The sequence below is a fragment of the Solea solea genome, chromosome 1 (genome assembly GCF_958295425.1).
Source record: "Solea solea chromosome 1, fSolSol10.1, whole genome shotgun sequence".
Lineage (NCBI taxonomy): Eukaryota > Metazoa > Chordata > Actinopteri > Pleuronectiformes > Soleidae > Solea > Solea solea.
In genome coordinates this window covers 2,721,352-2,748,647 of record NC_081134.1, presented here as the reverse complement: position 1 = coordinate 2,748,647, position 27,296 = coordinate 2,721,352, and the positions used below count along the sequence as shown (strand labels likewise).

Below are 27,296 nucleotides of genomic sequence, written 5' to 3'. Positions count from 1 at the left end.
TCTCACTGGTTCACTTTGTAGACTCGTCGTTACAGTGCATGATTTGGGCTTTGACTACTTTTTGCTCCAGTTTTCTATCTCTACACTCCTGAGGATATGATTACAGAGAAGACTGGGAACCTTCACAGATGTGTCGTTTCATAGCATACTGCAGTTTAGTTCAGGCTGAACAGATCAAACACACACACACAGTCTAACCTTTACCAGTTAATTAATAATACACAAAACAGTAATCCCACAATATCTTAATGTAGGGATAAATGGTTTTGAATATTTATTCAATAAATAATTTCAAAAGTACAGAATTGCAAATGTGACTGTGTTGTAGAAATTAAAAAGGCACTTAAAAACAATGGTGATAGGGGTAACCTATTTTTAATTCCCTTAGCACTAATCTTTTAATCTAAGTGACATTTTACTATTGGTTCATGTTCAATAAAAAACATTTGATCGAGGCACCAACAAATGGCTGGTAGGAATAACTGACATTAAAACTGGGAGCTTTCCCCAATTCATGTTCCACAAGTAAAATAAGGCATTTTAATATAAGCAAATTTAGTTAGCAAAACAAAATGAAGGCATATTCTGCATATTTGGCATTGCTGTGAAGAATTAAGGACCTGAGTTGGCTTTTAAATTAAGTAAAGTAAAAACCCGGAGCCAAACAGTTAAAACTACTGTACACTGATGTCCTTTCACCCAGAAAGGCAACCCAAGAAAATATCTTATAGATAAAAGACCTTTCAATTGATTGTTCAGGATTTTAGAAAAAACACTAACACTAACTCTTCGACCTGGTTCTGTGAATACATATATGGCTTTACACAGAACCCAAAACATACTGTACACAATTCATGGCTGCCACACACGGCCTACTGGCACTCCATCTGAAGAGTCCAACAAATGGCGCTTCTCCATTATACAGTTCTAGCACTACTTGACTCGACTGTCGGTGTTTTTTTCTGCTTTTCTATTAGTGATAGTACCTGGTACCTGGAGCTTTATTTGGTACCTTAACGGAGCCACCCAAAACGACGTTGCGGCAACCCACATTGAGGAGGTACTATGAAGTAACGGAAAACAACGTGCCTGATACCACAACCGAACAGTAGTAGTGCTAGAACTGTTTAATGGAAAAGCGCCATAAAAAGAGAGCAACATTGACTCAGTCACATGATTGGAACCTCCTCTCAGATGACAAATCAGTCTGAACAAGTTTGCTCACTTGAGGTTGTGAGTCAGTGACTTGATTGCCGTAAATGTTGTATGCATGATTCGTTGGAAAAGGAACACTTCATTTGTTGCCCATCATCAAAATCAAATTAAACCCTCAATTAAACACTGATGGCTTCACTGTTCTATGAAAAAGGCACACTTGGGCTTTTTTCGTTACTTTGCCAGTCCCGTGGCAGGAAAAAGACAAAAAAATAGAATCAGTTCACAACACTTTTCTCTCAAGTTCCGCAGAGGCATAAAATCAAACAAATAAAAAAATACAAAACCCCACATTTACACAGACTGTACACATTCAAGCGATGCATAGAAAATAAAACCAAGTTAGTACAACACACTGAAATAGTGGCAAAATGCTTTGCTATCATTTGGTGGCTACAACAAAAAACAAACAAACATCAACAGTGAGAACAATAGAAAACCCGCCCCTCCCTTTCACCCAAGCCCTCTCTCTTTTCCATACAGTGTTGTCACAAAGAAGGCAAAGCTCCATCATTTGCCCTCGTACTTTGGGTTGACGACAGTTGTTACAGCACTTTTGTAGATTGGATTCTCACCCTGAGGAAGAGAAAAATTAAAACATGTATGAGTTAAACTGTGGTAAAAAAAACAAAACATTTTTTTTAATGCAAACTCTTTGTATTTCAAACTGTTAAATGTGGCATTTGTTTGTAAAGTAACTGGCAGTTAATCTATATATTATATATATATATATATATATATATATATATATATATATATATATATTGAGAACTTGGTCTTCACGATGTTTCTGACACAAATGCTGCGTTTCATCATGGTACGGTCCAGTTAGGTACAGTACGGTACAGTTTTCCAATGGTAAAGCCCTGGGTCAGGCTTGCGTTTTGACTGAGAACCTTCACGCAACCATCAGGCTTTTATGTACTCTGGTACCCAGAGGAGAAGGTGCCAAAAATGCAATTTTTCAGGTACTATTCCTAATGGAAACACAAAAACATATATACCTTACTGTACCAAATCAAACCGTTCCAGTCAGTGGAAACACGGTTAAAAGCACTTTTGTAACCACTTCAGAAAAGTTAAATGATCCAGTCAATAACCAGCTTGATAGCACAGGTAATACAGGATAATCAATGTTAGGTTTAGTTAAATCAGATTATAAAAGAGGGTAAGGATAAACACACGTGTAAACATAAACTTCATCTTTCTCACTATTTTAGGGGAAACAGTTTGTTTGAATTTCGTAGCTTTTTTTGCTCTGAAAACGGACTTAAAACCAAAAAAGACAAAGTGTGACAAAAGGACACAGCAACGCCACCATCTGGTTAAATGTGCCAACTTCACAACATGCGACCACAAAAACGTCTGCTTCACTGCAGCAGTTTGACACTGAAGTCACTCAAGCAATAAAACTTCACAATCATGCAAGTTCACGAAGCCAACAACTGATACAAACGTTTGACCTAAAGAGCAGTGGATTTATTCCCATAGCTGGGATTCTGGAACTGGTTAATGGGACTCTTGTAAATAGGGTTTCCTTGCTAACATGGACAAAGAAAAGTGACAGAAGAAAGAAAGGGGGAAAAAAACAGAAGAAATTGGAATAAACAGGAAAAGTCTGAAGGAAAAACAGAAAAGATTAGGAAGAAACTGTACAAGTATTTAATTATTGTGTTGTTCTATTCTAGTTTCACACTTTCATCATGATTTTTCACTCAATATTTTTCTGTTTTTAGCAAAAACAACAAAAAACAAAAAGTAAAAATATAAAACATAAACAAGTGCCATGAAAACTAAAAGACAATCCCTCTTTAGTTCCACCAAGGACAAAATATACTGTTTTATTCTGTTCTTCCCATCATGTGGTCATTGATTGCTTCTCAGATTTAACTACTGCTCTTGTGACCAACACAAAAAAACAGTGTGCAGTGGTGTAGTTTTCCACTAGTGTTCATCATCAGCCCTCCTCTTTCTGGGCTTCACTGCCTTTTATGGTGGTGCAGTTGTCGGTGTAGACAGTGAGAGGCAGCACTGTCGGCTGAGGCAAAGGCCGCTCCCCCAATGACAGAGGACCTAACATCATGGAGCTCAGGTCGATCACTGACAGTGAGGAAATCAGAGATGATCTCTGTTCTGTTTACAAACGTGTGTGATGCCTTTGAATACAGTTAAAGAGCGAGAAAACCTTAACGTTTTTCTTAATGAATACTTAGAAGGCTGATCTGATCTTGGTGCAGCTCTGCAGCAAATGAGACAACACTAGTTTGGAAACAATATTTCAAGAGTGAAGAGTGATCATTTAACAATCTGCTGTTTCAAACTCACCGTGTCCCACTTTGCGTTCATCTTCTCCTTCTCAAACTTGGCAAACTCTCTGCGGTCGTGGATGATCATGAGCAGTTTCCAGATGAGCAGGAGAGCGAGGCCGATCAGAACGATGCCTGCTACCACTCCTGCCACGATAGGGATGATGTCAGGTCCTGCAGGGCATTCTGAAAACAAATGAAAATTCACAGAGACAGCATGAAATGGGGAAAGATCTTTCACTTGAATATGTGCAAAGGCCAAATGTGAGAGAGCCTTGCATGTACAATAGTAAATTACTGACTCCTTTCCGGTCACATACAAAGGGAGTTAAACTGGAACTCATTTAAGGAGACGTTTCATCCACTCTGTCATAACTACATTGAAGAAACTTATATTTATAGTGCTGTGTTAACTTCATTTTGCTACAGAACATGGACCGATGCGAGGAAATTAATATCCCCTAGTAAAAACAAAGAAAAAGCTGGTACGTTGCTGCTTTTCTTCTGTTTTGTGTCACCCTGAGCTTCTCAATTTAACAATTTATAAATATTTGAGTTTAATTCATAATAAAAAAAAGAATTTGCAATCCAACTCTACCCAAGTTCTCCACCACGTAGACCTCCTTGGTGTCATTCCTGATGGCATAGGTGTAGTAGAACCAGCAGTCGTTGGCGTCTCGCTCTTTGCAGTGAGTCAGTGGGAAACTCTGGTCTGTGGGCTGGGGCAGCTTGTCGCGATCCTTCACCTTGATCAGCTGGAAGTAGCTGCAGTCCCGCTCGCATGTGTCCTTCTTCTCACCGGCCTCAAATGCTCGGCACTGCACACAGTCTCTGCAGAAACACAGTGGGAGGGCCGGTTATAAAACAGCCTATAAACCCTGATCGGTGGAGTCCTAGTAATAACTTGTAGGAGGCAGATAGTAAATTGCTATGGTGCAATATGTACTACTTGCAGCGATAACTCAATTAATTACTAAATTAATTGTCAACTATTTAAGTCTTTTTTAACAAGCGTTCTGATTTTTCAACTTCTTAAACGTGAATATTTTGATCTGTGGACAAATCGAGGTTAGGGAAACACCAATCAACATTTTCTGTTATTTTATTGGACCAAACAAATAGCCGATTTGTCAAGTAAATACAGTTACTTGAGAGCTAATGCAAGTAAGCTATCATGCTCATTCTAGCATAACATAATGTATACATCTGTTTAAATATGCATGCTAGCTCATCATAGAAAATGCCAGACCAATATTAATCCTGTTTTTATATCGCTCTGTGTCTGAAGCCTTTTTAGCCAAAGAGCAACTTTCTTATGGGAGTAAATATGCTTGACCTACTTCCTGCCATCTTGCCTTCACTACCTGGACTCAACTGCGTGCCACGTGCAGCTCGTTACTACTCAAGTTTACTGTGGTGTTCAAGCAGAACTCATGAATTCATAATAACAACATACACATCATATACAGGAAATTGTAGACTCTGAACCTTTAGACAACAGAGAGTTAACAAGCTGTTGAAATATGCTTTTCTCATGAACACGGTAAACAACACATTTATAAAACAGGGTCTGGTGTTTACGATGGTGCTTAAATCCAACAGGCAGGCAGGCTACCAAAACAGACGCCTGTTAACAAACAACACGCAGGAGGGTGACGTCACTCTCTGCTCAAGACATCAGTAATGTGCCATGGATTTATGTAGATATCAGGGCTGCAACTAAGAGTTACTTTCATAATCGATTAACCTTTCCTCGATCAATTGTTTGGTCCATAAAATGTCAAAAAATGTTGATCGTTGTTTTCCAAACCTCAAAAAGGTTCATGTTCTCAGATGTCTTTTTCTGTCCACAATACAAAATCGATTTAATGATTTATTTGTTATACAGATTAAGAAGAAGAGGCTGAAAAATTTAGAGAGTTTATCTATTAGAAAGAAACATTCAAACCAGTGAATCGATCCTCAATATATTTTAGTAGTGGATTAATTGTAACCTTTTAGGTTACTGAGATACCCTGAGGCAGAACAATGTGACAACGTTTCTTGTGTTTTAGCCTCGGACTCACTTGTGCTCAGTGCAGACGCCGGGGCAGGTGGGACAGATTTCACAAGTTGGACCCTGGAATTTGGGGTTGGTGCATTTGCAGATTCCACATTCGCAAGTACCACGGCCGTTACAGATCTGCCCGTTCTTGGCGAGGCAGGTGGAGGTATCCAGGGAGCAGTCGCAGGCACTGCCTGTGTAGTTAGCGTCACAGACGCACTTCCTGCAAACACAGCGCCCGTGTCCTGGGTAAAGCAAGGACGAAGGTTACGACAGTGCTTCAATAAAACCAATCTGAGTGTTTGAAAATACACTATTTGTACACCCTTACCTCCGCAGAGCTTGTTGTTGGAGCGGTCACAGTTGAAGTTGTCACACTCGCAGTATTTCCCACTGTAAAGCTCTGCTGTATTATCCCGCTTCTTGCACTCGCAGGTGCCGCAGACGCAGTCACCGTTGTTGCTGCAGATATCTGTACCGTTGTCCTTCCTGCAGTTGGCGTCCAGGTCCTCTGTTCGGACTTCGTCTTTGCTGCACTCACAGAGTCGTCCAATACGCCCCTCATTACACCTGGCACAGAAGATGGAAGGTGTGCATTAATAATGTAGAGAACGTCGCCACAGTGAGCAGAAGAGAAATAAACAAGGACATTCCTAAATGACACATTCATTTCAATTCAATGTCTTGCAGCATCTTTTAAAAACACATCCAGCACAACCAGCTTTAATATTCCCGCTTGACGACTCACTTGCAAGCTCCACACTCGTAGGTCCCGTGGCCCTGGTTGCATATTTTACTGTTGGCTTCTCCGTCTGCGGCGCACTCGCAGTCACAGATGAAGTTCAGTACTACCTCCACCTCCTCGGTGAAGCCCAGAGGTTTAATTTTAATTGTCTCCGATTTATTGTGTGCTGGACACTTCTGTGATTCGATGGAAATCACAAAAGACACCTGGAAACCAAAGGAGATTACAGGGTTATTAAACCTAATGAGGAGGATACTTTGAATTTTTTTTTTCACAAGTTCCCTCAAAAAGCAAGGAGCATGGTGTAATATAAGGCTGGAGCCACACTGGATGCGTGTGCCGCATGTCTGCATTGTGTTTGTTTGGTGTTTCATTGAAACAGCAACACTACCCATGGATCAATTAGTGCTACGGTGCCTTCACACCTTTTGTGTCAAAAGTCAATGCAAAGACACGAGACGAAATGTGGCAGGATTGTGTCGACCCAGTTGAAATATTTGTACTTCGGGGAAAAACTGTTTGTATTGTTGTACCAGAAGTGGAGGATAGTTGTTTGATGTGCACACCCTGTGTAAGACCAGGTGAAAAGGGAGTGGGCTTGGGTAAAAATGAGAAAGTAAGTTGTACGCCTCAGTAACTTCTGAAAATACTGACCAGCCACTTTATTAAACTGCTTCTTCATGCACATATCTTATCTGCCAATCACATGGGAGCAACTTAATTAATTTAGGCAAGTAACCATGATCAAGATGGCCTGCTGAAGTTCAGACAATACAATCAGCGAGTGTATTGGTGTGTCACTTGGTCAAAATCACTGCTCCTTATAACAAAGAAATCATTAAAACTGAATAACCTTGGTTTGTGGACCAAACAAGACGTTCAAGAACATCACCATCGACAGATTAATTGATCGTTAGGTGTAGTCCTTCAAACATTTTATTTTCTATTATCATTTCGCTAAGTGTACCCATAATACCAACCTCATCTCCGATGGAGATGTTGGAGCATTTCCTGCCATTCTCCTCTGGTCCCTCCACTCCGTTCTTACAGATAGACTTGAAGGCGATGGACACGCCCTCTGGCAGCCTGGTGTGTTCCAGAATAACCTCAGATGACAAAGACTGTCCAAAAGACAAAAATTATTACATACTCACTCTCACACTGTATTCATGTAACTCAAGTATTATGTACATGGGTAATCGGGAAGATGGGTAATCTCTATGGATTAGTTTAATAGTTTGAGGTATTTAAATCAGTAATTATCTCGTAAACTGCAGACAGTTTGACTCACATTGTAAGCATCGATAATGAGTTTGATCACATTGCTGGAGTTGGAGGACAGTGTACCGACAGCTGACTTGGGAATGAGATTCTTCAACTCCTGTAAGAGTGGAAACATAATAAACAAATGTTAAATGTGCAGCTCATTTATTGCACAACATAAATTAAACAAAATAGAAAATTATATAACTGAAGATGCTTTAGTACAAGGGCAGCATATGGAAATGAAGTCTACCTTGTAAACAGGTTGGAATTCCTCAGTAACGGCAAAGATGGTCTGGATGTTGTGGTCACTGAGTTTCTGCACCAGATGAGCAATGGAAGGGTAGTCCTACACACATACACACACGTACAAACATATTTATAAATACTAATAAAACACAAGCTCAAACGTGGGTCTTACGAGAACAACAGTAACATAAATATTTCACTGTAGGGAGTGAGAAATAGGATTACATACAGGATACAGTGTGCACATTAAATAAAAGTATGGACTACATACATAGTAATGGCTCATGGTGTACATGTTGTTCTCCAGGTGACACCTGCCATCGTTGGGGAGGACGATGCCACCCAGTTTACCGTCGCCAGCGAAGTGGAAACCAGCATCGGTGGAAAACACCAGCAGACGAGTCACGTTTCTCCAGCCTATGTGCTCCTGAAAAGATGAAAACAGACTCCCCTTATTTAGTATTTTACTCTTTTACAATACACTATACTCTAGATACCTCAAAATCAGACTACAGGTCTTTGCACACCTGATTATTTTGTGTACATTTATCTGTGTTCGGATTTGTATAAGGTAAATAAAGCTTTCACGTCCGGGATGGAATTTTGCTAAGTGATATTCGGCTTTTTCGCCCAACAAAAGGAAGACTTTTAGAAGTTTTGCTTCTGATGGGTCATCAATGAGTAAGTCACCCTCTTACCTCACACACCGCCACTTGCATGATGGCATCGAAGCCTCCCTCTGGTGAGTCCAGGTTTCCTGAGATCTGCTGCTGACTGACCAGCTTGTTGAACTCATCTCCGTTGTTGGTCAGCTTCAGAACATTCTTGTAGCTGAAGGGACTGGTACAGTTCTGGTTCCCTGTGCAGGGGTTGATGAGTCTGGCTGGTGTGGTGCTGATGTAAGGCATGACTGTCTTCTCCACAAAAGAGCCGAATCCTGAAAGGGGGCAGGAAAGCAGACCCAGAAGAACAAATGTTTAACTTAAAAACATTTGTGCTTCTACAGTTTTTCTGTTGCTGAGTCAAGTTTTCCTCACCGATCCTAAAATCTGAGGTGATCTCCCTCATTTCCCTCATCAGGTCAGTACCAAGGTTCTTGACATTTTCCAAATCATCTTTCATGGAGAAGGAGAGGTCCATAAGGTAATAGAGGTCGATGGGGTAGTCCTCAGCACGCTTGAACTTCAGCTTGAAGGTCTGGGGCTCACCTTTAGAACATGACAACGTTAACTGTAAATTATGCAGATTATGGAAAGAGACACCAGAAAAAATTAAAGAAAACTAAAGCCAATCACGGAATACACCCGTGATTAACTCTGAGTTTGACTTTTCTTGTTGAATGTTTACCAGATCTGAGTGTCAGGGAGAGTTTCTGTGGCTGGATCTGGGTGATCTGCTCAGGCTTCAGCTTCTCAGTCTTATCCTTGCGGTTGGTCACTTCCTTGTTCTTGTCGATGGTGATGCTTCCCCGTGGGTTCTCAATGTTTGCACAATTTCTCTTCTTCAGCGACTCCAGGTCATCACAGCGGGCTGACTTGGACTCACCCACAGTGAGAAATTCCTGTGAAACAGCAAAAGAGGTCGTTAAAATGTGCACTCTCAGGCTATTTCAGTTATTATTATATTATATTATTCACTATGTGCTTAAGGTGTTTTTTTTAGTTGCACTGACAACTGGCAAAGCATGCGCTCTTAACTGAAAACCAGACAGGTTGGCTTTCTTTGAAAACATGGCTGCCAGCTGGAACAGAGGGAAATATTTTAGCTCCTTAACAAAACTCCTTAGCTGCTCAAGTCTCTGGTCTCCCTCACAATTCCCTCCATAACCTTGAACCTGTTCAGAATTCAGCTGCCCACATCATCACCAGAACCCTGTCATTCCACCACATCACCCCCATCCTACAACAACTCCACGGGCTCAACTCCCGGTCAATCTCAGAATTCAATTTAAAATTCTCCTGCATGCCTTCAAGGCCATCCACAAGGCCCTCTGTACCTCTCCGACCTTCACCCCCATCTCTGGAATTCAATCCCACCAGACATCCGCAACTCTGACTCTCTTCCCCTCTTTAAATCCAGACTCAAATCCCACCTGTTTAAAATAGCCTACTCTCTGTAATTCCTCTCCATTTTCTGTTTACTGTCATCCTGTTTACTGTTTTTTTTTTTATTGTTGTTTGTGTCCTTGAGTGTCAAAAAGGCGCTTATAAATAAAATGCATTATTATTATTATTACATCTAAATAACAGGTTGGCTTTTGGGCATACGGCTAGCACTGAGAGCGACTGTGTCACAGCCACTGCTGTCAGTGGCTCAGACAACCACACTTCAAAAAACCTGAACTATACCTTTAAGCTTTGTTGGGAAGATGGGAGCCTTGTGATATAACAGAAAAAAATCCACTGACATCAATTCCCCAAGCACAAAATTATAGAGGTAATTATCACAGGTGATTCATGTGCAGAAACATCTGGACATGTCTTTGGAATTTGTCTTGGTGAGTTCGACATGAAGAAACATGTCAACAACTCGCGCAGTAACATAATACAAACTGAAAACATGTTACAAGAACAACAGGAGTTTGCGTAAAACCCAGATCAGCCAAAAAAACTAAGACTGCAACACCAAAAAGTATCAGTTCTACTTCTGTGCTACATCCACTCAGAGACTCACTGACCTCAAAACTGCTGAAATAATTTCCAGGATCTTTGACATGACATGAGTATCTATGATATTTCAATGAAGCCCATTGTAAACCAATGCAGTCTACATAAACCTCCATAAACTGTCTGCTCTGTGAGCTGTTGCTGGAGAGCAGCAGGGGATAAGGAGAAACAGATGACTGTGAAGCTCGGCTTAGAATATAGATTGGACGCACATGATATTCCACAAGCCCTAGTGGAGGAGATCTTGAGACAATGAACTCAGTCAAAACAAAAAAAAAAAACGATGCTTTGACCCAAATCTTTCGAAAGCACATGATTTACAGATAACTGTTTTGTTTTCACTGTAAACATGCCACATTTAACAGGACAGCTATTGTTCTGAAGTACAGTGAGTTACCAGATGATGAGAAAATAAGGCACATTAGACGAGGTGATACAGAGAGCTATTTAGTGGGCTTGAATAGGCTGCTCATTGAGAGAACAAGGGGTTAGAAAACTTACATTATCCTCTGCCTAAACATGTACACTGACAAGTTCTTATAAACTTGGATAGCAGTATCCTTCCTTTTTGTAAGAAATGTGCTAAATTAAAGATATTGTTCAACAAGTTTTAGCCACCTCTTTTCACGTTTGAAGCATCTCTTTCTGCATAACTTTAAACAGTGATTCCTAGACTGGGGAATTGGGGTTTGGGAGTTACAAGGTGAGACAAGATGCCATGCCGTCTGACACATGCTGCATCGGCCAGTAAAGCGTGGATATGACAAAGGAGTGGGTAATAAAACATGTGTACTGAATCCATCAATCCGTATCATTTATTTATGTATACATATAGAAACTCAAAGGTGCCGGGGGGACTTGGCTTGTGTTTTTGTGAGCGTAAGGCACAGTTCACCTCTTTTGTGATACAAATGAGAGCGACGACATTGTAACAAGCATCTGTTGGGATGCTCCTCCATTTTGTCCTGCTTGTTTTTCTGGCTTTTCTGTATTTTGATCCTCATTTATCACGGTGGCTCCCAGGTTTCAGTTGCTTAGTAACGACAGATGCGATGGGAACGCAACACACATGCACCTTGGTTAAAAAGACCTCTGGCGTCTGTACTCTGACCCCTGAATGTGCTGTTGTGTGTTATGCACTGATTTGAACCTACTTGATAAAGGGACAGTTCATCTCAAAGGCTTTATCCTAATAAATTAATATTTTCACTGTGTGTATGTGCATAAATGTAATAAGGTATATTTAATCAACATGGTGATTGCTTGTCCATCAGAATTATTATAAATTTTACATCACAAGATGAAATTCTGGAACATTTCTCATTTGTTTGTGCTGAGCTCTATGTAATTTAGATATGAACGAACATTTCATTGTGGCCTCATGTTCATGCTTTGGTGAGTGAGTATTTTCCTGCGCTGTGGTCTGTTAGTTCAGTGGTATATATTGCTGCCACAGCACATACATCTGCCTCGGCTGCAGAAAGCATGTAATTAAACTGGATTATTATTGAGCCAAAGTTTCCACTGTGAGACAAGAAGCAGAAAAACTCAGTAATAGTAAGCGTGTCTTATTTTTGTAGATTCATTTGTTATTTGATTTCCTTTTTTTGTTTATTTGAGGAAATGAAATTTTGCTTCAAATATCAGTAACTTGAATTCCTGTCTTGCAGGGGGATTTGTGTCCTTCAGTCTATCAAGTTGGATAAACATTATTCACATACCCAAGCAGCTTCATGAGGAGCTATGGCACTGAATAATAGCAACATGTGATGTCATAGTGAATTTGAGTTTTGACATAAAACATCTTCACATCACTTTTAATCAAATTAAACATCTGTATGAAGATTTGTCACATTATTATTATTATTATTATTAGTTTTTGGGGTTAGGGTTAGGGTTTTTTTTTTAAGTCCTTTCATGAAGTGATGATTTGAGAATTACATTACAAAACTACATTGATAATTGATTAATAGTTCTGCCGTTTCAGCAGGGAATCATCAATCTGTTCTGGTTTTTCTGGTTTGTGGACAATACAATGCCTTAGTAGGTTGGGAAACAATGTAATAAATGTTATAAAATTTAGTGCGATGACTGTACTGTTTCATGACTAACATTCAACAAACAAAGCACAGACGAAACTCTGACACTGCAATGCCCACAGTTTAAGATTGACCAGATAAGTTTTCATTAAGGTGATGAAAGATTTCAGTTCAACTCACTGCATCCGAGCACCATCCACATGACTCGGCGACCTGGATGCATTCCCCGCATGACTGCGTGTTTGCTTTGATGCATACGCTTCCCTCTGAAAAGAAAACACAACACAGGTTCCTCTTAGCCAAGATGAAGCGAAGCTGAATTTCCATTAGTTCACTAACCAAAACCAGCTTTAGCTTAAAAAAACTAAACAAAAAAAAAACCTTATCCCAATTCTAAAAAAAATTAGTCATTCTGAGAGAAGCTCAAGGCATTTTACCAACAGATGACTTCATCTTGTTAAAAAAAAGGAAACCTCAAAAGGCCCTCAATCTGGAACCACACAGCTATAAAACCATGAATGAAGACATAAAACATTTGGAGGGTTTTAAGTCAAACTAAATTTAGTTTTATTCTATCAATGCATTTAAATCCAATCAGTGGGCAATATACTGCAAAAGAAAGATTAAACAACACAAATAAAAGACACATGCTACATATAAATTAGATGACATTCAACATTCAGCCAAATATAAACAGAGACATGACACAATGTCTGTATTCTCACCTTGCTGTGCCCAGCTGCCACGCAGAACAGCTGATAATGATGCTATTAACAATAACCGGAAGTCCATCTGTAACAAGAAAAAATTAGATGAGTCAGTGCTGGTGCTCGATGACACATGTACATCTACATGTGAAGCATGTTGGCAGTACATTAGTGTGTTGAAGAGTGGAAGGAAATGCACAAATCACTCAGCAAGTCATTATTTCCAACTCACACTTTATATGCAGCTTTTTTTATACGCAGTTATTTTTTCCAGTCAAGCTTCAGTTTGATACTCATTTTGTAATGGAGCAAAAACACATAAAATACCACAGAGATATTACCTGGTCTACCAGGTAATATCTAATCCAAGAATGACAATTCAAAGATTTTTATGCACTGCACTGCATTGTTTCAAACTAAAAAAATCACATTGAAAAGGCCTAATTGTTTAGTTCAGGTAAGTTATTTTATGCCCTTTAATACAAAACAAACACTGTATTTTCATATATATAGATGCACGACACGATGGGCACCTGAACTGACTCGAGGTTAATTTAGTAAACACTATAAGAAACCACAGGTCACACAATCATTTCCTCTTTGAAACGTTCTCATGGCTCAGTAACTTAAAACAAGATATTTCACACTGACATGGTTTATGACCACAGGCAGGCAGCAGTATGAGAAGTTATTCATTTTGACTTTTCCCACATGTGGAGGTTAGCTGTGCCCACCCACAGTCAGCTGGCATCAGCTGCTTCTTCAACGCCTCCACCAAGCAAACGTGCTTGTTTTATGAAATGTGTTGCACAAACTGCAGACATGAAGAGATAAATATCTCTTCTATCTCAACGCATAAAACAAGAGATAAGACAAGAAAGAGAGGGGAGTAGAATAGAGGTGTGGCCAGCCACTCACATTCACACTTAAGTTGCTTTGAGACATGCACTGAAGTCCAAACAATCGTAGTAGAACACCCTGTGCTGAATGTGGTAACGCAAGTGTCTGCAAAAGTCACTCTGGAAATTCTATGGAGGTTCTCCTGCTTTTGTTAACTCATATATGTTCGTCTTATGACCATGTCCAGAATCAATTATGTGGCTATTACTCAGAGTTCATGTCTGAAAACAGCTTTAAAGGTGTGACCAGTAATACACTTACAGTTAAAGTACTGTAGTGTTTCATAGTTTCTATATTCTGAAAACTATTACTGGTCTAGAGTTGGAGAATCTTATCCAGTATCCCACGACACTTCAGCCTCATCAAAGAAGCGGTACTTTCTACTCATGAGATTAAACCACCACCAACAGAAAGGGAGTGAGCCAAAGAAGGAGCTTTTAGGATGTCATAATTAGTCTAGGAGCAGATAGTATAGAGATGACTGAGACAGAGCAGCAGGAGCATCTTTGATTTAACATTTTAAGATGCCAAGCTGTCAGTAAAAAAATGTTTGAATAGGAAAATAACTGTGGTGCTGAGGATAAACCACCCAGACACAAAAGAAAAAAAACTTGAAATAATCAGAGACTAAAAAATAAATCACAAACCAAAGGAGGCAAGACTTTTAGACGTGGGTCAACATTTTTAAAGCCCCAGCTCAGGTCGCAGCTCCATGGCAAAAAAAAGAAGTAGGTGTGTTCCTGTGAATGCGAGTGTTCCCATATTTGGTCAGGCTGCTTCATGCCGCCCTCCGAAATCCCTCTGCAATTCCCCTAAGTTCCAGTGAGACACTTCCTTGACTGTGTCCATTCCTCAGCGTCAGACATGGGGAGCAACTTTGTGTGAATTTGACCCTGTAAGCTACAAATAGGAAACCAGGCAGTGTTGATAGTAGCACAGTCAATCGACATATGTGTCAGTAAATTGAACATTTCTACTCACAGTGTTAAAAGAGGAAACCAGTTGCTAAGTCACTGAAAAGGTGCAATATTTGCAGCAGTCAGTGTGGGTCAGAAGGGACAAAATAAGAAGACGGAAAAAAAACAAGAGAAAAGCCACATCCTGTGAAATGACTTCAATGTAAGTTTGCTTTAGTGGTTATTAGCATGTTGCTGCAGGAAAATATGATGATTATAAGACAATATATGCCACACTGAACAATTTGAAGAAAACTTTACTTATAAAAACATTTGTGACAGCTGATGAAGAGCGGAGCTTTTTTATGGCTCTTTTTAATCAGTGGCTCGGGACGACAGACGGAAATTATTTTTAAATCATTCTTTCTGTCGATCAACAGAAACTGCCCCTCACAAATACTTCCCCTGACACAAACTAGAACTCCAGGCAAGAAGGGTAACATTCAACACACAATATACCCAACATAATTAATTCATAAAGTTAAAACTAAACCGAATGGAAAGACTTTCAGCACGATGAAGCCTCCTCCCCAACATTCCTGAAGTCAAGCTTTGTTTACTGCTCTGGGACTCGTCCTGCTCAGTGCTGCAAATTGCAGCGAGCTGACAGATGGGCAGGCCTTTTGTGTCTCCAGTTGCCCCAGTGCCACATGATGGCATTCGGTGGAGGCCTTGGCATTTATGATAATCATTGTTCCTGGCACAGACGAGGTTTACTAGTTGCAGTAATCTACATCTTCACCATCGTAAAATAAAATTATATCTATACCTGCTGTTGTGTTAATGGTGCATGTTTTATATTAGCTCAGAAGTGATGAGTTTTACTGAATTCTCTGGCTTGAATAACGCATCCATGCCCCCTCAGTATTGTCTGACCAGTGGACAAGGCGGTGTCACAGCTGATAAGCGCTGCTGACACAGTTCAGGGTAAAACTGCACCTTCTGACTGTTAAATATGATAAAAGAAAAGTTCCAGTTGTGTGGTGAATTCAGAGAAAATGCTCAAAAAGCAGCTCAGTCAGTTAAACTCACTTAAAAGCTTAATTTTGTTTTCTCTTTAATGCTGACTCTGAATTGACTCTTAAAATGTAATGTGAGGGGTCTTTGCTGATGTTGAAAACTGACATATGTGATTCATTTATGTTGTCATTTGTTGGCTTCATCTGCAATGACCTTTAAGGTCAATTTAAATCATGGCAACCATATATTTGTTTAATTAAGGACTTTTTGATTCCTCTGCATATATTCCCTCAGTAGTTAAGTAGCGTCTATGTCTTTCACAATGATGTTTTTTCTCCCACAAAAGGTCTTCACAAAACCATAAATCACTGAAGCATGTGGGTCTAAAAAACAGTTCATTTATTTAATTTTCCGATTACGTGGCCAATGCTGAATCTAAATTTCCACCATAATAGAGTGGGATAGACACATGGTTCATCCAACCACCTTCCATGTGTTTTTTGAAAGAAATCTGCTATTAACAATGAAAAATGCCTTTTTATTTATATAAAATGAGAAAAATATATACTAGAAGCTAACAGAGATAGTTATTGAATAAAAAAAAGATAGATTGCCAGTAGAAAATGTATTAACCCTTCTTTTCTTCAGCCTACAAGTCTTCACGAGGACGGACCGAGAGCTTAATATTTAGAGAAACTGGAGTAAACTATGGAACCATGACTTTGTATGGTCAGACTGCTGAGGACAAAGGCGGCAAAGACGCTTTGTGTTTCCACTGCTGGATATTACCGCTACCGTTTTTCATTAACAATCCAACCTCTGTTGATGGTCACCAGAGCTGCATATTCTAATATAAATACATTAACAGAGGAAGGGGCTTCTGCCAGGGATTTCTCAAATATGGATATAACAGTGTACTTATGTAATGCAAGGATGAGAGAGTACATCCTAATCCTACTTTTAACTTCAAATGTATATAGGACATAAGAAGCTTTTTCAAATCACAGAGCAGCTGTAAAATGTGCCACGTTACTGCAGAAAAAGTAAATTTAATCTATTGGTGTGCAAAAACAAATCAGCTCAAGTATTGTTAGGAATTGTGCACAGTCCTGGACAAATATTTCATCAAGAATGTCTGCAGCTACTGCAGCTGCTGCTGCTGTGGGGATTTGGCAGACACTCAGCTCTTCAGTGTCTCCTGTCTGCCCTCAGACAAGAGACACTGATATAATACATATTGATATAGAATTAGAATTAGTAATATTTGCCCACACAAATTAGTAAATTAGACCTCTGCATTTAACCCATCCTTATTACACAACAGTAAAGCTGGGCACAGGAGCAGTGGGAAGCACTTATCTGCACCCAGGGACCAACGAGGGACTGGGTGCCTAGCCCTTGGCACTTCCTGGGATTTAAAGTGGTGACCTTCCGGTTACATCCCCCAATTCTTTTCCTGCCCATAATTTGAAGGGTTTTAACTAATGGTGAGTTCGTCACAGTGTGTTGTGGCTGTGTAATGCCCTGCCCTGACCATTAATGAAAACTAACTGACCAATTTGTTTACTTGATATTCAAAAAGAATCTCATGTGAGGTAAATTCAATCATGTGGCTCGATCAACAGACACCAGCTGCAAATAAATGTTACCAAACTTCATTAGATTTAAACTAGGGCTGCATGATAAATCTTTAAAAAAGATTGTTGGATATTAACCCACATTTTCAGAATTGTCAAGTCTTTTTTACTGATCTAAGTTTGGCACTGTTTGGTTTGATTCTTGTGCCTCTTCCTGTGACGGCACGTGGCAATGCACGGCAATCTGACAACGTCACGCAAAGTATTGACTCAGCTCGCTTGGAACCAAAAAAGTACCAAGTACCAGTTACTATCACTATTGGAAAAGCAAAATAACCGTGCCGTGCTGTGTGGAGGCAAGTCTGTGCTAGAAGAAATCACACTGTTTGGCACTTGAAAGCCTCATTTTTTGTTCATGAGCGCAATAAAAATTCTGATTTGTGAGAAAAATAGCGCCAGAGAATCGTGATCATTTACATTTTTTCCAGAATCGTGCAGCCCTACTTTAAACGGACTTAACATTAGTAGTGACCAATGAACTCATAGGTGGTGTTTGTGTCAATAACCTGTTTGAATTACTAACTACCACTGCTCAAGAAAACCCTGGTGTTGTGTTGTTCCAAAAAACAACGTCTGGCTCTGGAGCCTTTCCCCGGTCAGGAGAGTGTCTCAGTAATATACTGGGTTTTTGTTGCGACAGCTCGGAGTGGCTAGGAGAAAGGTCTCATTAGCCTGTGGTGTGTGGGTAAGGAGTTTATCAGTGAATGTTGCTCAAGTGAAATAATTGTATTATGTGACTGAGAGTCAAACAGCCTTCCTGACTTTACTGTGTTGCTTATACAGGTTTCAACAGACAAGCTTGCTGTTGTCTGAAGGTGGAGCAGAGCACATCTGTGAGTGTTTAGTCACCCAAATCAAAGTCCATGTTTAGATTGCTAAATATGACCACCTTACAAAATGTAGGCCTGATAATACTGAGTCCACCATATACAAGCTCATGGAATATGTGCAGGTGTTACAAATAAAAAACAGCTTCAGTATTCTTTACCAACCAAGAGAGGAAAGACATGGGGACAAACATGGTTAAAAATCATATAACTTGTTTTAATTATTTAAATAAAATACTTAAACGATTCATCGATTGTCCAAATATTGGACGATTAATTTAATAATCAATTAATTGAGTAATTGTTGCAGCCCTAAAGCAAATAAATATATTTGCTTTAGAAGTGGGCTTTGCAAAACGACCCTGTCCTTAGACCCTCTTTTTGAGTAAGGAACTGAATAGGCATTTAGTAAAGGACATTTTATTGTAAGTGTGTTGTCCACGTATAGGATTTCAAAGGCTTAACAGTTTTTAACAGAGGATTTTGTGGAAAAAATAAAATGTTGCATTGTAGTCCCATAAAATGAAACAAAATCAACAACATGGCTGAAGCAATGAGTTGGTGTATAAACACAGACAACATCAATGAAATCTATTCATCGCAACACTGTGTTTATCTAACCATCAATAACAAAATCAACATCCACATGATTATTCAAATCACTTACAACCACAACTAACTCCTCATTATTGAGAAGCTACACAAGGGACAATATTTGGACTTTGGGTACTAAAATCTACCTTAATAACCAAATAACATCTATTCAACAATACATGCAGAGAATATTTAAGTATTTGCTACTATTACGGTTCATGCATTCTGTGTTATGGGCTATAACCAAAAATGACAACATACATCTGTAAAATGCCATTTCATGGGCACCAAAAGCATAAAACAGATGTTGTCCCTTGACTGTCAAATAAAATAATTCCAGTGTGTTTTAAGATCATCAATGGGGCACAATCATGCAAAGAACCTTTGGGAAAAGCACAAACAAAGTACAAGGTTGTGTTCAACAAAAGTCAGGGTTGTTCACATTGGGTGGGTCATCTGTTAGTCCACAAAATGAGTTAAGTGCCCACCCCCCCCAACAATGTTGTTTGCCACCCAGTTGGCCAGCTGGCCCCCCGCCTACTCAGTTAATTTAGTCCCCGAACAACTTTGCACTTCTCTGCATCCATTTTGTTGATTAAACCACACCTAGGCACCACTTTGCTCCCCAACTGGCCGTTGAGGGATCAGAGGAAGATCTCACTTCCTGCTGCAAGCACAGCTCATTTTAACGGAAACCAAATCTAATAACAAGAGCAATAATTCCTTTATCCAGCCCAACATCTGTCATGTGGCCTGAAACTGAAGGTCTGTCAGCCTAGAAGAATGTTAACAGGTCCGTTTCTTTGTTTTTTAGAGACAAAGCAGGAAAAAGGTATGTTGGTGTGTTAATATTTAATTTCCCTTTTTTCCTCTTTACTTGTATTTCTGTTTGGATTTTTTAATAATTTTATCAGTCTGGCAATAAAGTAATTTAAACAGATGTTTAGAACCTGTATGACATTTAGGCAAAACAAAGTGGTGCTTTCATTAACAAACAGTAAAAACACAGTAGCCAGTGCTTAAGATAGGATAACACTTAATTGAACAGCTGACTACAGATGTTAGAGTGGAATGAACTTAAGAGACCTATTTGAGGTTTTTCTGTCATATGGAGGAGATCCTGATCCACAGGCCTCCTCAGAGAGATGAGATAACACATTCCAGCTTCACTGGCTCCGTACAACCCCATGGAAAAACTATGTCATTGAAAAATGAGCTGCTTTGAAACTTTTCTCTGACTTGAACCCCGAGTTCACTTGGCCGGTTAGGTATAAACTAAAAAATGCATCACCATCTGTTCAGCAGAGGGACAGAGTCAGATTAGCAGACTAGCTGGTGAACACCGTGGAGAGAGAAAATACTTTCCATATACAAAATAACATTTAAAGGTGGATGCTGCTCAGTGTAATTGACTTACACCCTTCAGATGACCATATGCCATGCAATGCTAGAGTACTAAAACTGCCGCCACATAATTTCCCTTTTTAATGGTTAAAACTGTAATCCACAATTTTTAAATATAAAAGGAAAGTTACATTCAAATCATTGTCAAATGAGTTCACACAATGCCGATTAGGTCTATCAGGTCTGCGTGACTCTAGCCGTGTTTACACTGAGTGGAAGGTTTTGGTACAGTTCGGTATGCATTTTTTGCATTTCCATTTTGGCACCCTTCCCTTGGGTTCCAGAGTAAAATGGTACAGTACGGTGCGGGTGGAGCTAGACTGTCTTGAAGCCGGTGTTTCTTCAACACCTGCAGTCTATTCTCATAAAAAGCTTTAAGTCTTGATCAGACAAACAGACACAAATGGAGCAGGGAAAAAAATGTTCTCCATTGTTGTCTGTTGTGTCGCATTTGATGTTGTCACACCGATACAACATCACGGTATGTATCTCGCTGACACAGCCGCCATAGTCCACACCTACCTATCAAGTAAAGGTACTGTTCTCAGTTGAAATGCAAATACCAAACAGAACCATACCATGATGGAAAACCAGGCATCTGTGTTTTTCAGTATAGCAGTATTTAGATCTCAAGCGATATTGTCACACTTCACACATGAAGTGCTTAGTTTTATGTCAAAACAACAGCATAACTGCAATAAAATAAAGCCACAAGACTGCAAACATGTTGGAGAATGACTGAAAACTAAATTGTGATTGGGCAACTGTTTTTAAATAAATTAGCCACAGAAATGTAAAAGATTATTTCCATGCTGTGTTCACAACTTTGCCCCCAAAAAGCAGAGAAAGGTAAGTTTTCAGACACAAGGCAACTTCTCAAACATCTCAAACGTCTCTGCCATGAGTTCAGATTTTACCACTGACTCCATCCTCTGTCCAGAGGAATGAGGGATCATTTTTCAAAACTATGATCACATTTCCTCAAACATATCCCACTCCCACATGCTTAGTCTGGCCATCCCTGGAAGAGTCATCATCCATGACTCATATCTGACTGGCTGCCTGGTGTTGAGTAAGGCAGAATGACCGTATAAACTGTCCCAGGCGCTGCTACCTCCCGGACAAGCACAATTCCCTGTGTTTAAACATAACAATGTAACTAAGGGAAGTGACTCAGTGAACTACAGGGAGCCTACTGGATCTACAGACACATCTCTACTCATGTCTACAGTTCTCAGGCCTGGTGTATATTGCAGACATCCATGCTATCTGTGCACGCTGTGCAAGATCATAGACATATGTGTTTTCACACCTCGCTATGGCGCTGTTGCTATGTCATTATGATGCTGTCTTTAAGCCATGCCAGGCCAGTAATTAACCCAAAGCATTATATTCCCATGTTACTAAATAAGGTCCTGCAGCAAGAACATGGGGAGCACAGATTACAAGTTTAACTGAACAAATCAAACCTCTCCCTGAGATTCACAAGCAAAAAAACATTCCCTAAGGCTACAATTCCTTTACAGGAAGTAAACGAGGCAGGCGAGACCAAGCTTGTCCAACTACTGCGGAGTCACTCGTCTTGAATCAGAGCTGCGGGCAAGGCTGAACAAGATACTTTAGATTCTGGTTAACCAACCTGTCCTGCTTTAAGATGCCTTAGTGGGTCTGTATCTTTAGCCACAGTTTATACAGTCCATGATGTAGTGTGACCAGACCGGGGTCCAGCTGTGGTCTCTTTCAGGAAATCCTTAACAAGCTCCACTCAGCACAGATGTTTGCAACCTTGGTTGACAAAGGGATGTTGTTTGGTTTTCTTCTCTATGTATGTTTTTACCCACAGGTATGAAAGTTTGTGAGTAGATGTGATTAAGGGATGTGCTTCTTTCACATATTAAATATGCCAAGCCTTCATTGCTGTCTTCTACTGCAGATGATAAAATGGGCTGAATGTATGTATGTTTGTATGTAAATAAATCTATAGTATAACACCCTTATCCACTATTGATTAGTCAAATAATGTTCTGTTATCTATTTTATCTGTTAATGTGACTGTGACTTCCTTAACTTCCTTGGTTTGTACAAAACCCAGATATATTTAGCTCATTATTATATTAGACAAAAAGTGAGTTTAGTGAGTTTAAAGGGTACTTTAACACCAAATAATGGACTTTAAACCGTCTTTAATGTTAACATTATTATGAAAATCGCTAACTATTCAGTGGTGAAGAATGACTTTAAGTTAACATCGCTTTCACAGCCACACTTCTTTTCTCTTTGCTCACACAAAGCGACCACTCTGTGGCCTACTTTATGTACGAACGCCAAATTGAGATTAACTGAGAAATCTTAAATTCATATACCAACACTTCATAAGTTCTATTGATTAAAAAAAAAAACACGAACTACATGATTTAACACACTGTTATCTCGTTATTATAACACAACGGTTCCAACCGTTAGCTGCTTGTGGTTCACCCACACCCAAAGTTTAGCCCCTGAGCACAGACATTCCTAGCTTCTCTTCTCGTCTTCTGGCCGTTTACGTTACTTTAAACCGACGTAAAAAACACGACGGACGGGTTAAATGTAAAGTAAGATGCATTTACTCACCTTGTGTTGATGCTTCTATGTAGTTCCCGATGTTTTAGAGAAGCATTTGCACCCGAAATGTTTTTTTTTACGTAAACTGAACCGACTACTGAGTGAGAGTGAAGACTAGCTAAAGCGGTTCTGGTGGTTCGCTTATTTTAAGCTAATGACCGCACCGTTCCGTCGTGCCTGGTCCGAGACACTTTAAACGCGGAAAGTAAAAAATTAACCCTTATTCATGTGTAAAATCTAATTACGAAGGGAACAGTCCCCGACTCGCTTCAGCACGTAACAGCCGTGTCGGCTCTGGTGCTGCTTGGCTGCTCCTGGTGAGTCGCCTTTCTTTTTTTCTTTTTTTTAATGCCCCACTTGAACAAACCTCCTTTCTTGTCTAAACCCCGCCCACGCGGGAGGAGCCGCGGTACGTAGGGGGCAAAGGAAGAAACACACCGGTGAGAGGTGAACCCACGCTAACCTCGGATGTGGTGAAGAGCTTCATGTACTATGAGATTACACGCATTACATACAGATCTCTTATTAACCCGATTAAGATAAGAGTCTAATTAAGATACTGCACATGTAAACAACACTTTCTGATTAACCCAAATAAGACCATACTCCGAACAAGCATTAATCGGATTTAGACATAATGTATTCTGAGCATATTATCTATATGCCTTAATCAGATTACAACAGATTATGCTTTTATATGTAAATAGGTTGACGAAGGCACTATTTGGAATTTCGATTCATCGATTATTAATTTATTATTAAACTGTTTTGATTATCTTGAGTATTAATTTTATTAAAACAAGCCCAAAGTTTGTTTTTTTAGTGTCTTAAATGGGAATATTATTCCGTTTCCTTTCCCCCATAAAACAAAGAAATAATTGAAACTGTACAATTGGGTTTTGTGGACCAAACGACAAAACAGATGTGAGAACATCATTATTTTTGACCAAACCACCAATAATTAACTGATTAATCGATTATGAAAATAATTGTTAGTTGCAGCATTAGTGCAGTACCTAAAGAAGCACAACACTCTCTCACACATCTGTGCCTAATACATAATGATAACAATAATAATAAATATAATAGTCAAAGACACCATCATAAAATTGTATTAGTGACTAATGGAAATACCATAATCTGAATGTTTTATTCAGAATAAGGTCAATAATCAGATTATTGGTGTCCATGTCACGATACATGGTCACAGTTAACGAGGTATGATAATAACCTATATATATATATATATATATATATATATATATATATATATATATATATATATATATATATATATATACCTCTTACATGTACCTCTATGTAGTCAAAGCCTACTTTTATTTATACCTAATATGAGGTTTTTAGGTCATTTAATTAAACATTTTCAATTCAAATATATTTTTAGAATAAACAGCACCAAAGGTCAACCTCAGCTGACCTTTGGACTGTTGATCAGCTTCAAAACACACTTCCCAAAAAATGTGTGACGGCAGACCACTTCTGTTTTATTGGTATATATAGACTCCCTGTAAGCAAAGGGTACATTTCTTGGTAGTTTACTGCTTGTTTTGCATCAACATATACACTAAATGAATGGACACAAATTCACACAGAAACACTTCAAAATCTTGAGGAAAGTCTTCCAAGAAGTAGTGTGGAAGCTGTTATAGCTGCAAAAGACCGAACAACTCAATATTAAAATATTGTATATGTATTCAAATTGGGGATGGGACGATACCACTTTTTTGTGTCTGATACTGATATCACAAAATTGAGTATCAACGATACCAATATTAGTCCCATACAGTCATTTAAGAGCATTTATGAACGTATGAGGCCGTTGACAACACATTTGTGCTGAGTTATTTCAAAGACTTAATTCTCCAACTGTGTAACAAATACGTGTTCTCCCAAAAAGAGGAAATACAGAAACGGCCCCAACGTGACTCAGCTAAAATGCTTTTGCTTATTTTTATTTACATTTTTACAGCCTGTGCAGAGTAAAGCAGATTATTAAAGAGTTGTATTGGATTGGATTTCACATTTCTATCTGTCCAACATCCGATCCAGTGATCTTGATCAGTATCGGACCGATACCGATACTGACCAATACCGATTCCCATCCCGAATTAGAATACGTCATTTCAGTCCCTGTTGCTGTTATGGTCAAGCGTCCCAATACTTTTGTCCATATAGTGTACCATGTCGTCTTCATGTGATATTTTTAACTAATGTAACATAGGATCTGCATGATGTTGACAGTGTGTTGCCTTTTTAATTAGTTTTCAGGGTTTCAACTTTCTTCACGTGCTCTGGTTTTAATTTGTCACAGCACCATCTGGTTTAATGGGAACAATCAAATCTGAGATCTGCCAAGAAGAGTTCGTCTGTTCACATCACTTACACTTTTAATTACTAACACGTTTTTTAGGAAAACCAGCCCTTAGTGTGGTTCTTTCATCAGTTTCCAATCTTTGGACTGTTTATAGACGTGTTAAAAATTGTCAGTTGCTGTTTGTGATTCCTATTCAGTCATGTGTTCACTGGCATTGAAACGTCTCAGTCATAAAGTATAATTTTAAACATGTGAACACTTAAAGTAAGTAGTCATAGAAGCTGTTTTAACCAACCATATTCTACTGCTTGATCCTCCACATGAGGGTCATCACGGCTGTTTTAACCATTCAAACGTTATTTACACATAATTTAATTGTAATAAATATAAAATTTAAGAATAAATAGATCTGTTATCATATGCTTTAATTCATTTTTCTTTAAATTTTACATTATACAGTAAATGTTATAATTACTTCCCAAATATAATGAAGTCCCAAAATGGCAACAACAAAAAAAGTCAGTCTAACAGTCACAGAAAAGTTATAAATTATAATGTCATTATTTTAATAATGATACTCCAAATCAAGTGTAAGTAAGGAATTGGGTTTGTTTTTGGGGTCAAATGTTGAACAAGGTCCCATCGTTACATGGGATTAATTTCAACAGAGTCATTACTTACTTGTAACAGTGTAACAGTACAAATACTTTCTTTAAAAGTACAATACTTTACTTTGTTATTTGAATTTCTAGCAACTTTTACTTCTACTCCACTATATTTCCTCTAACTCTCTTTGTTACTCATTACTACCAAATAGAATCAGAAGAAGAAGAAGAAGAGTTGGGATTATGGTCTGTATTTATGTAGAGCTTTTGTAGTCTTGATGACCTGCTTCACACTATAGTTTTGTCATTCATCCATTCATACGCTGCAACATGGGGTTAAGTGTCTTTGCTCAAGGACACATATAAACTAGCAGAGTCAGAAACCCACAGCTTTCCAGTTGAAAGACAACTCGCCCTACCACTGAGCCATCGTGGCACAAGTACATTTCGTATCATGACGAAAATGACTTTTGATACTTAATGTCATATACTTTAAGACTTTTACTTAAGTAGTATTATAAAACATGACTTCAGCTTCTAGCAAAGTCATTTTCTGGTAACATACTTGGACTGGTTGTATGTAATTCCACTTTTTAATTCCTTAATTAAGCATTATGACAATTATAAACCTATAAACAAGCGAGTGAGGCAGACAATTTGTAAATCAGACGTAAACATTATGCAGTTTGGTGGGAAAAGTTAAAGAAGAAGTAAAAACCCAGAGAGCTCTCCTCTATAGTAACATTAACCAACAAACACTTCCCTGTTTTTTTGGTCAGCGAAGCTTTGAGTGAACTCAGATCGTCTTCCCACACTGAGGTTCTATAATCACTGTATAAGGCTGCGTGATGAGAGGGCGACAGCTGATGCTGCCAGCTGGACAAATAACACATGAAGTCACCAGCTCCATTACTGCACTTTACATCAGCGCGCATTCATCCAGCCTCATGCCTCAGATCCTTCACCCTCCACTCCTTTATTCAGCATCAGCTCCACACACATTCAAACACTGATCTCTGCTGTCTGCTGTGTCTCAACCTCATGTTTTCTCCGGTTTTTGCCTTGTAAAACACAGACAGACAAACGCACAGACAGACAGACAGATACATGTACTAACCATGTAGGAAGGAAGAAAGAACGAAAGAAAGAAAGAAAGAAAGAAAGAAAGAAAGAAAGACAGACAGACAGACAGACATAAAGTGAGTCACAGTTGTGTTGTCAGACGAACCATCTTGGGCAG

General features: G+C 39.1%; 1 protein-coding gene across 2 annotated transcripts; it reads right to left on the bottom strand.

Moving 5' to 3' along the window:
• Positions 1-261: 261 nt before the first annotated feature.
• LOC131461527 (integrin beta-1-like) lies at positions 262-23,459 on the bottom strand. 2 transcript variants are annotated; one of them, XM_058632844.1, is made up of 17 exons: positions 23,126-23,459; positions 13,253-13,319; positions 12,708-12,793; positions 9,170-9,383; positions 8,860-9,030; positions 8,521-8,759; positions 8,094-8,249; positions 7,827-7,922; positions 7,602-7,691; positions 7,291-7,431; positions 6,314-6,516; positions 5,897-6,135; positions 5,588-5,810; positions 4,120-4,352; positions 3,541-3,707; positions 2,679-2,756; positions 262-1,791 (listed from the first exon to the last, which is right to left on the bottom strand). In XM_058632844.1, the coding sequence occupies exons 2-16, from the start codon at positions 13,317-13,319 to the stop codon at positions 2,679-2,681; spliced, it is 2,403 nt and encodes an 800-aa protein (XP_058488827.1). In that variant the 5' UTR covers positions 23,126-23,459; the 3' UTR covers positions 262-1,791. The 2 variants fall into 2 exon arrangements, with proteins under 2 accessions (XP_058488827.1, XP_058488834.1); XM_058632851.1 differs by lacking the exon at positions 2,679-2,756 and having other exon boundaries at positions 23,126-23,458.
• Positions 23,460-27,296: the final 3,837 nt, after the last annotated feature.